The sequence below is a fragment of the Hyposmocoma kahamanoa genome, unplaced genomic scaffold (genome assembly GCF_003589595.1).
Source record: "Hyposmocoma kahamanoa isolate Upper Pololo Valley unplaced genomic scaffold, ASM358959v1 84, whole genome shotgun sequence".
Taxonomy (NCBI): Eukaryota; Metazoa; Arthropoda; class Insecta; order Lepidoptera; family Cosmopterigidae; genus Hyposmocoma; species Hyposmocoma kahamanoa.
Genome location: NW_020654229.1, coordinates 4,861,569 through 4,876,849, shown reverse-complemented (window position 1 = coordinate 4,876,849; position 15,281 = coordinate 4,861,569). Strand labels below are relative to the sequence as shown.

Genomic DNA, 15,281 nt, shown 5'->3' with positions numbered 1-15,281 from the left:
CTTCTGCAAACATACCTGACGCACTGCCGTGTCTCGACAAACCCCACCAACATCCCTCCTCTTATAGGTATACTTATACTTATAGGTATAAGTGTCGACGCACCGATGAAACGTATTTTCGCTCTTACTTCATAGACACAATGCCTTTCTGATCGATTCAATTCCGATAACTGTAGTCTCCCATAATCTGTTAGATCCTACAATGAATTCAATCAGCCACTTAACTCCATAAGCAAGCAGTTTTTCATGTGTAAAAATAGTTTTAGTAGGTATTTGCACACCTATACTTCGTTTCAATCCATTTTAAACAAAAAGTAAACAAACAAGTCACTGACGTTTTGACGTTTAGTGATGGCCAATTGTAGCGCCAACTACAAATCGATTAATTAATTGAATGAATCGATTCGTTTAATTGAGTCATACTAGCGGTTTTCCTTACATAACCTATATAAGCATATTTAAAATTTCTGGAATTTTAATTTCAAATCCTCCTTCAAATCTTTATACTTAGATACTCGTTCGATTGCGATTGAAGTTTTCTTTAACTAATCGATTACAAAAAAATTAATTGAATGAACCAAATTATTTTTTCCCTACAGCGCTATGCAACCAAAGACTATTCATACTTCTATAATTAAAACATAACCTCACTTTTTGACTACCATTTCTTAAATACGATTTTACGATATTATTCAAATGAATATTGTTGGCAAAAGTGGAAAAAATGACGAGATATCAAGTCGAAATCTTCGAAATATACGTGAAAATGTTACTTATTCGACTTATTGAGTGATTGCTTTAGAATTGTAACCAAACAAACAGTTGTTTAATTTTCTTCTAAAATGGATTGGAACATACTACCTATATTTCGATCAAATTGCATAGGCCGTGGCCACGGATTCGGTAATAATAAACTTATTTGTACCAACTTGGATCACTGGTGTTAGTTTAGCTACATACACTATGTTAGTTACATACTAATTAGAATAACATAATTTTAATATATTTATAACATCAACATAAATTAAAATAAATTTCTACTTAATAAGCAAGCAAATTATCAAACAAATTTTATTGTTGTATCCTAATTAGCTCTATAATTAAAACGATTTATTTGAACCCTGTCGCAATGAGCAAGATACGGGTAGACGAGTCTGTTTGCAATCATGTTCAAGATTCTGTTGCTGCTTGCGTCTATTCTATCGTATGGAAACTGTCTACCCGCCGCAGCCACGAGGCAGCCTCAGCAGCACCTTGAACGCGTTGTTGTATTGCATACGTAGAGCGTTGCGTAATACTGCGTACGCAATGCCAAGTATTAAATACATTTTCATATGCTTGCAAAAATTCCTTTCAAACTATAGAAGTTCCATTGCCCGAGTCTTGGTTAACAAAGCCCAAGCTGGAATTAAAGTATCGTTGTCTACAAAATCTAAAATATGAAAAAAAATGCTTTCACTTATTGACACTGTTTTTCTTACCAATAGTTCCTAGTTTAATAATATTGTTCAAAGACATTGCGTTCGGTTAAATTTGAAAACGTCGTAATTCCGTTTTTGAACGAAATACATTAGAATTATGATCATAGATTGTCATATAATTATTTCTATTGTGCGCGTATTGAACAGTACACATAAGTGGTGGTTACGACACAGAAATCAGTTTATCACATATGCATTTCGTATAATAGCTTACCAGTTTAAATCGAACCCTTTTATGATGTCTAATTCTGAAGGTAATTTCGTCTTTTTTGATGTTGACTGTCGATACTAACTGGTTTTCAAATTGTCGCATTTAAGTGAAAAATTCATTGAAATATATGTTACATAATGTTAATGTAGTTTTTTTGTGTAAAATTAACATTCTAGCATGTAAATAGTTCACACGAGAGAAATGGACCTTCGAATCGAGTTTTATTCTTTCTTAAAAAAAGTCTTGTTTTTAAACTTCAAACTGTTTTCAGTCTAGATTTCTGTGTCAGTATTTCAAACTATCTAATATTTTCTGTTAATTATTGACAGATTTTTTAAGTTAAATTTGAACTTTAAATAGTTATCTATTGACCCACTACATCTCATTACTGGTGACGGGTGTCTCTATTATGAACTTATAGTCTGGCATTATAAGTTTGCACTCGACTTAGGTAGCAGCGGGGCGAAGGGAGACAGCGGTAACGTTTTCGTTCCATTCTGCCACTCCGAATAATTCAATAAATTTTAAATTTGTTTTCTTTGTTTATTATATCCATATCTGATACCAGATAATGAATCTAAATTACAAGTGTTACTTCTGGGGGCTATTTTTGATATTCCATTGATCAAATTCGCTACGAGGGATTTCATAGTGCAGCAGTTTTTTGAGGAAATCACTTTCAAATAACATTTCTATTCGTAGATTTCAATTCTCTATGGTCTATCATATGGGATAAAAATGGTGTGGCAGAACGGAGAGAAAACATTGCTTTACTCTGTGTTCTAAGCCGAACGCTTTATCTACCGGAATTCAGCTGCTTAATTTCGACGTTTCTTGATGAGTCAAATAAAGATCAACAATACTAACCAATGAGGTAGCCAGTAGGTGGTAACTGATTGGTTGTCTTTTTAAAATTCAAAAGAAAACTGACCACGGCTCATTAGATGTAGATAAAGATCAACTGTGACAAAAAAATTTGGAATTTCGGTAGTTGTAGCGCTAATGCTGGCTAATATTAGACGCTGACTGGAGTTTCTCATGTTCAATATACTCCATTTCTGGTCACGTCTTGACGGTTCAAATTTAACTGTAAGTTGTGAAGTTTTTGATCCGTACCGTCCTTGCGCATCTTATTAGGTATTATAGTTAAGTGGAAGCGATCTCTTATGCTTTAATGGCGTTGCAGTTTCAAAATATATTATAAGATAATAGTTTAAGAAGAATTCAATGGTTAAAGTTAATTTTTATAACGCTGACGATATTTTCTTGGCGCCAGACGTCGTCATTGAACTGAACAGTTTGGTTACGGCTTTTTTTTTAAGTATATTGAAAACTTTGCATTAATAAGTATAATTTATTTTGAATTGTAAATAAGAAATTACTTACAATAAATATTTATGCCAACTCCATTAGGGTTGGATCACATTTCGCGGCGCGCTTGATGCTGAAAAAAAACATGTTTAGAATGAACGCAGTGCTGGAGCTTGCTTAGTGGAGGTTTTCAACCTAATTACTCAACTTATTGTTGTTTGTAGTTTATTACCTAATACAGCTGTCCTCTCTTTTTAGGCAACAGCTTTAAAAAATGTTTTTGAAACTGTAACGTCACGACCCCGAGTGACGTCATTATGAAATGTTATTTGTTAAGTTTTCTTTTTTAATTTACTTTGTCAGTTGTTGCAATTTTTTTCTTTTTGATTAAGTACGCCAAAGGAGGAAGACGATTGTGCTGGAACATAAAAAAATATAGGAAAAATAAAAATAAATGTATAAATATTTGAAAAATATACAAAAAAAGTGTTGCTATAAATGTAAGGGTGTAAAATAATAAGGTTCTTTAATAAAAATATCTATTTTTCCAGTGAACTAATTTGTTGAGTAATTTTCGTCATTTTATATTTTTTTTTGAAAGTTGATAAAAAAAAATTAAATTGGTTGTAATATAAAAAAGGATGAGTAGTACGTTAATGTAGTCAAAATATAGGTAGGTGTACCCCTTTATAATTAAGAACATTTTTTTAAGAATGCTTCATTGGTGATTGGTGGTAGTGTCCCCCTTCTAAAAAGATGTAATTTTTTCTTTTAATAAAAAAGCCTTTCGTCTTTTTTTCTAAAGGTCTATGCACTGAGTATGAGTGAAAATTACTCGATAATTTTTCTGTAATTCATAATTTATGTTTATAATTCCAAAACCGTTCAAGATGAAATTTCGAGAAAAATACCAGTAGCATGCTATTTTGAACTCTATTTGAAATTATAAACATTGGTTTTTCACACAACTTTTCGATATGAATCTGAAAACTACGTATATTTCTTTTGCATTGTGTAATTATACTTTGTATTTATTTGTGATGTAAGGTGGGCTACAGCAACATATATACAGATTGTCAAAAATTGCCATTGTATGTTAAGCCTTACGTCATTTACACAGAGTTTGCAATATCGAAAAGTGTACGACCATGAGTATGTTACACGAGTATGTGTGTTGACCCTTATTACTTGATGAATTAAGCATTTCCGACACTGCCATCTGTTCGCCTTTCTGGCTGTAAGTTATACATTATATACATATTATTATATTGATAAATAAATTAATAATAAAAGCCGAGACGTATTTTTATTTCATACTTCAATAGCCAGTTTTTTTTAAATGGAGTAAAATCACACCCCGAACACTCCATACAAAGGTCGAAAGTTATTTACCTACTTCCTACTACATACAGCAAGGCTCTATCTGCACATGCGCAAATGTGTGCGTGAGTGGCAGGTTACCCGTCACTTTCTCGTGTTACGCTGGAATAAGGCACACTTATTTTGTACAACACCTAGCTTAGATCTGATTACACTAAAAAGTCGTGATATAATCGGTTCTAGTCTTAAAAAAGTAGATTTAGTCATTACGCCGTTTTGAAGTTATTATTCATGCTGAAATAATCTTATTCTGGCATCATTTTTGAATTTCGAGAACTGTAGCTCCTAGCTTAGATCTGATTGCACCCAGAAAAAGTCCTGGATTAGTCGGTTCCAGTCGCAAAATTTTAGAATTTGTCGCTCCTTTGTTTAGAAGATATTGGAACCTTTGTTTAGAAGATATTGGATATTCAATTATTTTCATTGATAGATACATTTACGTAGAAAAATCGTACACATAATGAAAAACGTAAGCTTATACCAGTGTGGACAGTATAACACCCTTATAACTTGAACGGCGGACCGACTAAATCTAGTTTTTTGCGACTACAACCGACTAAATAGAGACTTTTTTCTGGTTAATCAAATTTCCAAAACTCGACCATGGTTGCGTTGGAATCAAGCACACTTTATTTTAGCCTGTTTCCAGGATTTTACATGATCGGATAAAGTACATCCTATCGTGTAACCAATTAGCGCACATCCTTTAGACAATATCCTTAAGTGTAGGTATGTATATTTTTTCTAAGACCGTTTTTTAATAGTAAATATTCACACACCATTTTGGTCTAGCAAAATAGTCTTTCCCGCTTCTCCCGAGACTCACCTTAGCATGATGAGATAGATGAGAAAACCACTAAAACTGAAAATTAGTATAGTGCAGTGTAGTCGTAAGTAGTGTAGTCAATATTGAAATAAAATAAAATTATCCATACGATTCTTTTGGCGACAGGTTATCGTTAGCGACCGCATAAAACGTTGTTTCTTGTCACCGCTAGGGGCGCTGTATAATTTGGCATACAAAATTGGACGTAGTTAACAAGGATCCAATCCACATCCCACTCACTTTCGAGATATGGCAGTTTGAAGTTTAAAAGTGTTTCTCACTCTCATTGACTTACAAATATGGACGTCGGGTCCGCGCTAAAAAGTGTCCGAACTTATAGGGCGTTAAAATCGTATACAGAGCGTCATTCACGCTTTAGTCTTCGTTTGTTCTGCGATGACATTACAATTTAAATCTAACGTTTTAGCTTTTTCATATTCCTTTACATGTCACTACGTTTAAATAGGTTGACTTGGGACATTTTTTTCGTGGTTTTTGTATTAGACCCGTCGTCCATTTATTTGTAAGTCAATGCTCACTCTTGTTTTATTTTCAAAACTTGTAATGTCATGTACCTAACTCCAGAGATATTTTTTTATGTTTATATGTTGGATTTTTTGCTTATCTAAGAGGTTAGATTTTACGAACCGTTTGGTACATATAACTAATTTTTTGATAATTTTGTGGATTGGTTCCTTTTTGCTTAACTACGTTCAATTGTGAAATAATTTACGCGGTCGCTAACATCAACTATCACAGTAAATGCGTGGTAAAAGTTTACGCCATCTTGACGATACAAAGAAATGTCCCATTGATTAAAAATGAAAAATTTTTTTTTCTTTAAAGTTTATTTGATCAAAAAGTAAAATAACATTACATTGGGTATATAATATATACAATTTTTGGACACAGTCGTTTAAAACCGCCTGTAATGCAACAGAATAAGCTGTGTCACAGTTTGATGTACTCAAAGTATCATGCATCTTAGTTTAAACAATAATTACATATGACATAATTTTCTATATAGGGGAGACTGAGGACACTTGATCCTTACGGGAGACTAGATACACTGGATTTACAAAGCTTTTGTGTACACTATATGATTTTTAAGGGGCAACATTAATAGTCTATGGTACGTTCTAACTTTCTAAAGTTGGTACTCCTGTCAAATTTGACAGTTGAGCAGATGGCGGATGATTGTGTGTTTCGTGTGGCCAGAAGATATTTTTCGTAAGTTATTATTTTGATTGCACAATTGGATAGGAAACATGTTTTGTATAAGAATCAATTTTAAACTATTCATTATCTATGTGTTTAAACGTCTGTTTCATAGAAAAGTGTTAATAGTAGTAGATATTTTTACAATATTTTTTTATAACCTCAATATACCTAGGGTACACATGGTACACTTTCTTATGGGAGATAAGATCCCGCCGGATCAAGTGTCCCCTAATGTTTATTTTTTTAATAATTTCAGGATTCAATATGCCTAGAGTATATAAAACAAAAGAAGGTGCAAGAAAAAGAATACCAATCAATAAGGAAATCTTGGAGTTGGCTGTCAATGATGTTACAGAGGGTAAGAGTATTCGTGGTACTGCCAAAGGTTATGGGATAGCAGTTATGACACTGAAAAGATATGTCAGAAAGAAGAAAAATGCTACGACTGAAAATATTGACTACAAGCCAAACTATCGCCAGTCACAAATTTTTTCGTCAACTGAAGAGACACAACTTGTTAGTTATTTAATAATGGCCAGTAAATTGTACCATGGATTAACTCCTAAGAATGTACGAGACCTTGCATTTCAATATGCTTCTGAAAATAGTAAAAAAGTACCACCAAAATGGGTTGAACAGGAAACAGCTACTTATGATTGGTTCTACGGTTTTATGAGTCGTCACAAAGAGTTGTCATTGCGTGTACCCGAAGCCACTAGTTTATCTCGCGCTACAGCTTTTAACAGACACAATGTCGGAAATTTCTTTGAGAATTTGAAAAGCTTATTGCAGAGATTTAATTTTGGCCCGGACCAAATCTGGAACGTAGACGAAACTGGAATTACTACAGTTCATAAGCCAAAAAAAATTGTAGCATGTAGAGGTCTCAAACAAGTGTCTAAGGTCACATCTGGAGAACGTGGGCAGCTTATTACTGTATGTGGAGCTATAAATGCTATAGGTAACCACCTGCCACCATTTATTATATTCCCACGTAAAAATTGGCAGCAACGAATGATAGATGGTGGCCCACCGGGTACTGAAGGAGCTCCACATCCAAGTGGATGGATGACTGGGCCAAATTTCCTACTTTTTCTGATTTTTTTTCATAAGCATGTAAGATGCACCAAGGACAATCCTTGTCTTATTATATTTGATAACCATGAGTCACACATTACTATAGACTCTATAAACTACTGCAAAGATAATGGTATCCATCTATTAACTATACCACCACATACTTCTCAAAAATTACAACCTTTGGATCGCATAGTATTTGGAGCGTTGAAGTCATACTACAATACTGCATGCGATAATTGGATGGTTAGTCATCCAGGGCGGCCGTTAACCATATATGATTTGGCTGGATGTCTAGGCATCGCCTACCCAAATGCAATGACTCCTAGAAATATTCAGAAAAGTTTCTCAGTTACTGGAATTTTTCCATTCAACCCTGATATATTCACAGAAGACGAATATTTAAGCTCCTACGTTACTGACAGAGAAATCGTGCAAACTGAAACAGACAATGTTATAACCTCACCATCTGTGTCACCATCTATTTTACTTGATCAATCTTTAACGGCTGAAAATACGGCACCAGCTTCCCCTGCCCTCACACTAAATACAGAAAATGATGCGCCAGTTGCACCAGTTCCAATTCCAGATGACGATGTGACTCCCAATATTTCTGATAATGAAAAAGAAAATGATTCTGCAAAATCCCCCCCAAAGTTGCTTTCCTTATGTATGGCCAGTAATAGAGATGCCCTTACGAATTCCTACAATAATAACAGACCGACTGCAGCTGATTCTCCACAAATTAGAAATAACGATAGCCCTAAGACACCGACCCATTCTCACAATATTAACGTTCCAAAACCTTCTACATCAGCATTTGTAAGTCCTGAAGTAATAAGACCACACCCCAAAGCAGGACCGAGAAAAGGATCTGGAAAGGGGAGAAAAAAAGGTAAAACTAGGATTTTAACAGACACACCGGAAAAACTGGCAATCGAGAATGAGTGGGCAGCTAGGAAACAGAAAAAAGAAAAAAAGATTTGCAAAGCGAAAGTAAAAGCAGTAAAACGTAACCTAAATTCACAAGAACAAGAAGTGACGACGTCGGAAGATGAAGAACTACCGCCATCGCCAGACTCAGTTTTAAGTGCGTTTAATGAAAGTGATGTCTCTAATAGCAGTAGTAGCGAATCAGAGAATGAAGACGACTCCATATACTCCATCATCATTGGAGATTGGGTTATTGTAAATCTAATCTCTCAAAAGAATCTCGTTCATAGATATGTTGGGCAAATACTGAGGGAAAGTCGAGCTGGATATGACATTAAATTCGCAAAAAAAATTAATGATAAGATGTTCAAGTGGCCTGTTAACGACGATATTAGTTCAATTGCCAAATATCAAGTTGTGAAGAAACTACCAGTTCCGGAAGTGAAATCATCATCAAAAAGAGTTATTAGTTTTATGTTTCCAAGATCATTAAGAAAATTTAATATTGAGAAATAAAAAGTAAAAAGATAATTGCTATTAGATAAAAAGAAAAGACTGTTTAACTTTAAGGAAGAATAACTTATTTTTAATTTAACCAAAGGGGTATCTTGTTTTGTTGTGCTAATTGCAAAATTTATTTAATGTTTTATTTAGTTTTAAGTAAAAAATTTACTAGAACTTTAATTATATTTTCTTTTTAAACAAATTAACATGTGATTTGAGTTATCAGAAATAAGCTGTTAGTAGTTGATTAATAAGCAAAGTCATAAATGTCAAACAATTGAAAAGTAGTAAAAAGAATAGATGATGGCTAGTAGAGAAAAAGTAAATAAATCAATGATAAAAACAATTTTAACATATTTTTTTCCTTTTCTTCCTTATTAGAATCATATGTCCCCAAATGTGGGAGACTTGTTCCCCCCAGGATCAAGTCTTCCAGAAGGGGGGATCAAGTCAGACACATATATGGGACACATGATATCATTCCCTATACGAAGTTTTCATGGGCTAGTTAGTTAATTTATGTACTCATATCATTAGCTATTATACTTAGTATAACCAATGAAATTCCACGTATTTAAGTAACAAAATATTTAAAATCGGATTAATATTTACAAAATAATTGCCAAAAAACAAAAGGGGGGATCAAGTGTCCCCAGTCTCCCCTACTAAAGATCATGGCGCCACAATATACTCGAAATACTGTCAAGTTAAATTTTCAACCTGGATATGTTTATAATTAGAAGCTTATAGAAGCACAGCAGTGGCGCGGCAGCTGCGCGTCTGTAGCGCTTCAGTAATTTTAAATTCACTTGTTGTGACTGCAAAAATGGCGCGCGTGTCACGATAGTGGCACTGTAACTGGGTCTCTAAATATTGCATGAAAATTAGTAGTGCCACTGGAGCGCTTTTAAGCGTCTAATATGAAGGCGCCCAAGATACCGGCGTCAAGAATATAGTACAAACTAGATACAAGCCTAAAAACAGGTGGCGTGGCTTATGGAGAATTCTCGCGCAGTCTTAGAATATTTCGCAACTACCGTATCGTATTTAGTTTGTACTTTACACAATTGAGTTAAAGTTCATTATGCTATGTACAATTTCTTTAGAAAATTTTACTTCCATTCCATTCCGCAGCAGATTGTAAATTGAGCCTAAGTGCCAATTGGGTTGTCATAAAAATATTTTTTAATTTTGACTTTTTATTCTTTTTTTGAGATTATATGTATTTTGTAAGCAGTAAATAGAGCTCCTTGTGACAGAGTTCGTCCAGGGAAGTACTGCCACCTTACCTATTTCTGCCGCCAAACAGTAATGTCAGCATTACTGTGTTCCAGTTTTTGAAGGGGACATGGGGCTTGTTAACTTATGTCTCAGGGTGACGGGCGCAGTGGTAGTGCCCCTCAGATATTTGCAACTTAAAACTCTGAGTGGTATTGCAACTGTTATGGGCAGGCGTGTAGCTTACCATCAGGCGCGCGACTTGTTCGTCCCGTCACTTGATATATTAAAAAAAATATTGTCGCCGTTAGTTGAAAGGCATGTGACATTACAAAAAAAACTGTTATGTCAATATTTTTATTTTATCCTATGTGGATAAAGTATGAAGTTACCGCAAGAGAAAAGTAGATATTTTTTAATTTAATTTCATTAAATAGTAATTTCTCAGCTTTGAGTTTTTTTTTTATAAAAAATAAGTGCGCATTTGACCTCATCTTACCTGACGGAAAGTGGCGATGAGGTCGACAATGGAACATGCACACCTAAACAATGCTTATTCACTGTGTCGCTTTGAAAAGGTCCAAGTTATAGCGTTCAGGGAACACGTCTGCAGGCAGGGAATTCCACTCCATAGTCGTTCGCCATATAAATGTGGAAGCGAAACGCTTCAAGCGAATTATTGGAATATCCACAAAATGGGAGTGGAACCACAGCCTGCGCCTATTCCCCCGGTGATTGAAAGGGGAAGGAAGGGGTTTTTGTCACAAGCGCCCTTTCAACTAACGGCGGCAGACTAATGTTTTTAAGGTTCGTTTTTCTTTACCTAACATTCAGTATATATAATTTGATTTTATTATTATTTATATTATTGTACAATTTAAAAAAAGCAATATATTTCGTCGTAATACAATTACGGAGAAGTGCACAGATAGTATTTGATTTTAACTCATAATTATTTTGGTAAAATTAAAAGCACGGTGCCACAAACACCTACACCCGTGACAATATAGAAAAGTTAGTTTTCTTCAAATCCGGCCGAGGGTAGAACCTGGGACCTCAGAGATGGCGACACCATGAAAACCGGCGAGCAAGCCTCTCGACCACGGAGGTATTTAAATATACTAGGGCTCCTTCAAATTAGACGCTTATATAAGCACTGCAGTGGCGCCACTGTCGCCATGGTAACTTTTAGTTCGCTAACCCTTTGTTTACAGGCGCTAAGGTAGTAATGATTTTCCGTAATATTTTACAATTATGAATATCAGAAAAAAACAACAGAAAAATGCATAAAATTCTGATTAGGTTCCAAATTTACGATACAAATCATATGTTATTGTTTTCCTAGTGAATATTCCTATCCGAATATCATTAGAATATCAAAATTTACCTGATGCAGTTCTGATGCGATGAATTTATTTTGTAAATTTTTCTTGCGCCATTTATTTGAAAAAAAAAAGCAATCCCTAGAGTTTCTTCCTCGTTCTTCTCAGTGAAGTCGGCACAGTGAACGAGCAGTAGGTTAAAAAAATTACATTTTCAAGTGTAAAAATTTTACCTATGGAATCAATTATTATATGACTGACCATGCTATTTGTGACTGGAAAAGGGGCGTGCACGTATCACGACTGTGGCCATACTGCAACGTTTCCATAAGCATCTAACTTGAAGGCGTTATGATAGTAAAAACATATTATAAAAATAAATATGTACATACGCAATTTAGCGTTGTAATTTCAGCTAGATGTGTCCGTAAACATTTGATTACAACAAATCTCGCTTTACAAACACCTGTGTATATTATGATTATTCATACAAAAATCGAACACACAAAAACTTTTTCGACCCAATGGGACTTGGAACTCACGACAATACTGCACCGTAGCATTGCTCTTAACAACTGAGCTACGGGTCAATTATATGTGTTTTTGTAAAAGATATTTGTACTGGATTTTTCGGCATTCTGAACCGCGCTTGTGATATCTAGTGAGAGATTTTAGAACCTTCTTCACCGCAGCCAGCACTAGTTTTTATTAAGATTATCGAGAAAAAGTTTTTCTAATGTAGTTATTTCACAAAAATATGTCAATAATACACCTGTGTACAGCTTTACACAGTGAACTTGAGGAAAGGACAGCCTTATGGTGAATCGTACACCAGCAACGTCTCTTTCGGCTGCTGGTCAATTGAGCTGGTCTTCAAAACTTCACGGGCGTTTTTTAAAATTGCGGTGCTCGGCGACGCATCACAATTTTTCGTGTTAACAAGCGTAAGAGTGGTGACGTCCATTTTATGCTCCAGCTTGATATGGTTGCGTACGTCTTGGAACTTGCGATATGAACTGGAACGTGAGCAATAAAAGTAAATGAAAAAAAAAACATGGCAATTTGTAAAAAAAAATACCAGTTTTCTCGTCTGTTCAGTGAGTTTTCGACTACATAATTATTAATATAAAGATCGAACACTATACTACAAAGCTTTAGGTTAAAAGTTCCAAAAGTTTTGGGTTCACTTAGGCAAGATAAAAAAATTTTAAGATCCACCACCAAAAAAAATAATTGAAAAACACGTATTTTTTATATTAATTTATACAAAAAAATCACAACGAAAAAAATTATATATATATATATGTAGTGTAGTTTACATAGATAATTCAGGGCAATTTTCATTTGCGGTAGCACCTGGACAACAACAACGCCCCCAATTGGCTCCTTACCGTAGGGGCCCGCCCCCTAGGACTCTTCAGTGCCTACTGGTAGGGACCACTTTGGGAAACTAATAATTTATGTAATTAACTAAATGAAAAGAAACCGTTATGAAGTATTTTATGAGGCATTACCTGGATACATATTGTAAAAATTATACTGAAGTTTTTGAAAATGAATCTAAATATATGATAATTTTTTCAGGTCATAGATAACATTTTGATCCGGCCGGATTCGAACCTAACAGAAATAATTGAATATCAATTCAATAAAAATTTAATCATTTATGTAGGAAATTAAACTGTTTTTGCGGACTTAAATCGCGTATATTTGATTTTTTCAAACAAACTAACGTTTTGGGCCATTTACAGGTTCCGTGGTCGCGGTTGACTGAGATAGTACAGTCATCAACCAGTTATGTCTAATATTAATGCAAACAACCCTCTATTTTCACTATAGTTACAAAAGTTATTAATTAAATACCTTATTTTTAATTTTACCAAGAAACATTCCAATTTACGCTACATTATGTTTTACAATTTTTTTATTTTAACAATATGAATTTTTATTAAGTTAAATTTATTACTAATTAATCATGGAAATTAGAATAAATTAAAAATATATTAATTAGTACTGCAGTCTTATGTCCGTGACCGTATTTGAAAAAACAAATATACGCGATTTAAATCCGGAAAAATAGTTTCATTTCCTATGTGTAACAATCGCGAAAACCTAAGAACTCAATATCAATCATTTATATTTTTTATTTTATCCTAGTGTCGCCATCTACATTTTTAAGTATGTACTGCTAAGCCCCGAGTATACTGTGTACTCACCGATCACAAACAGGGCAATCCGCCTTGTGTTTCCTCTGCTTATGTATCTCCCACATGTGGTCCCATTTCTGTTTGAGAGTTTCAAATCTCTCTCTGCATAGTATACATATGAACTTCTGCCTAGTGTGCCGTTCCCGCATGTGTTTTTTGTATTGAAATGGTGTATAGAAGACACGGTTACAGGCTATGCACTGTATTGGCTCCGTTGAAAGGTGAATCTGGAAATATTTAATTATGTTTGAGTTAAGGCAAGTTGGGCAACTCCCCTGTGTCCGGCGCGCCAATGCCTAGAGCTTGGAGTGTAGGGTTGTCATGTTATAATTTTAGTTGTACCCATTGACTAACAAATAAATGGACGACGGGTCTAATAAAAAAACCACGAAAAAAATGTCCCAAGTCAACCTATTTAAACGTACTGACATGTAAAGGAATATGAAAAAACTAAAACGCTGAATTTTAATTGTAATGTCATCGGAGTACTGTCTAATTTTGCTTGCTTCGCTGTCAGTCGAACAAACGAAGACTAAAGCGTGAATGACGCTCTGTATACGATTTTAACGCCCTATAAGTTCGGACACTTTTTAGCGCGGACATGACGTCCATATAATTGTAAGTCAATGGTTGTACCTATATAGAGTTGAGTAATTTTTCGGAAAATTTCAAATAGTGGAAATTTTGCCTCTCGACCAGTTATACCATTAATTGTATAAGTGGTACTAACCCATCGAGTATATAACCAGCAATAGAGACGAAATGTCATATATATAATAATATATGTCATAAATACAGAATATTTTTGGCTTATACGGAGACGTACACGCAGGTCAGTTGTTGGCGCCGTACTATTTCAGCTTTCTACTTTGAGAGTTGATATTAAAGATGAGTTGCCAGGGGTGGATGGCCCTTATTTCGTCTCTATTTCTGGTTACATGCTCGATGTATTGTAACCTAGAGACGTAGCTTTGGTTGCGTAGCGAGAGGTACTTTATAAATATAAACTGGGATTAACTTCAAAATTAGATGTTTATTGTATTTTTCACATGTTTACTTCTTGAGGCTACTTTTAGATCTGCCAAGATGTTCGTTTTTCTATCCTATTTTTTAAAACACATTCTAAATACAAAACTATATTCACTCAGCCAGTAGTTCTACTCATAGAGTAGAGCCTAGACTACAGTACTAACCTGTCTCATTTATACCTGTAATGGTATAGGTGACACTAGTTTATCCCAGTTATACCATTACTATAAATAATCCAATATACCATTAATGGTATAATTCAATGGTATAACTGGTCCGAAGGCGAAATTTTTCAAGAATAAATTCTGAGAAATTGGGTTTAGATATTTAGTAGCAGTAGTACTGCCACCTTACCTATTTCTGCCGCCAAGCACTAATATGGGCATTATTGCGTTCCGGTTTTGAAGAGTACAGGTGCTGGTGAGATTACAGGCACTAGGGACTAGTCAAATTGTGTATCAGGTTGACAGGTGCAGTGCAATGTTCCTCTGATGTTTGTGATTTAAAGCCCTGAGTGGCACTACAATTGTTACGAATAGGTGTGTCGCGCGCCCGCGTACT

At 34.7% G+C, this 15,281-nt stretch overlaps 1 protein-coding gene across 1 annotated transcript in view; it reads right to left on the bottom strand.

Annotated features, from left to right (window-relative positions):
• Positions 1-10,742: 10,742 nt before the first annotated feature.
• Positions 10,743-15,281, bottom strand: part of LOC113234421 (MDS1 and EVI1 complex locus protein EVI1-B-like) — a 21,181-nt gene continuing 16,642 nt past the window's right edge. Inside the window, exons 9-10 of the mRNA XM_026469731.1 lie at positions 13,701-13,918; positions 10,743-12,500 (exon numbers count right to left, since the gene is read on the bottom strand). Of these exons, the coding sequence (XP_026325516.1) occupies positions 12,299-12,500; positions 13,701-13,918 (420 nt within the window). The 3' untranslated portion in view covers positions 10,743-12,298. The remainder of the gene's footprint in view (positions 12,501-13,700; positions 13,919-15,281) is intronic.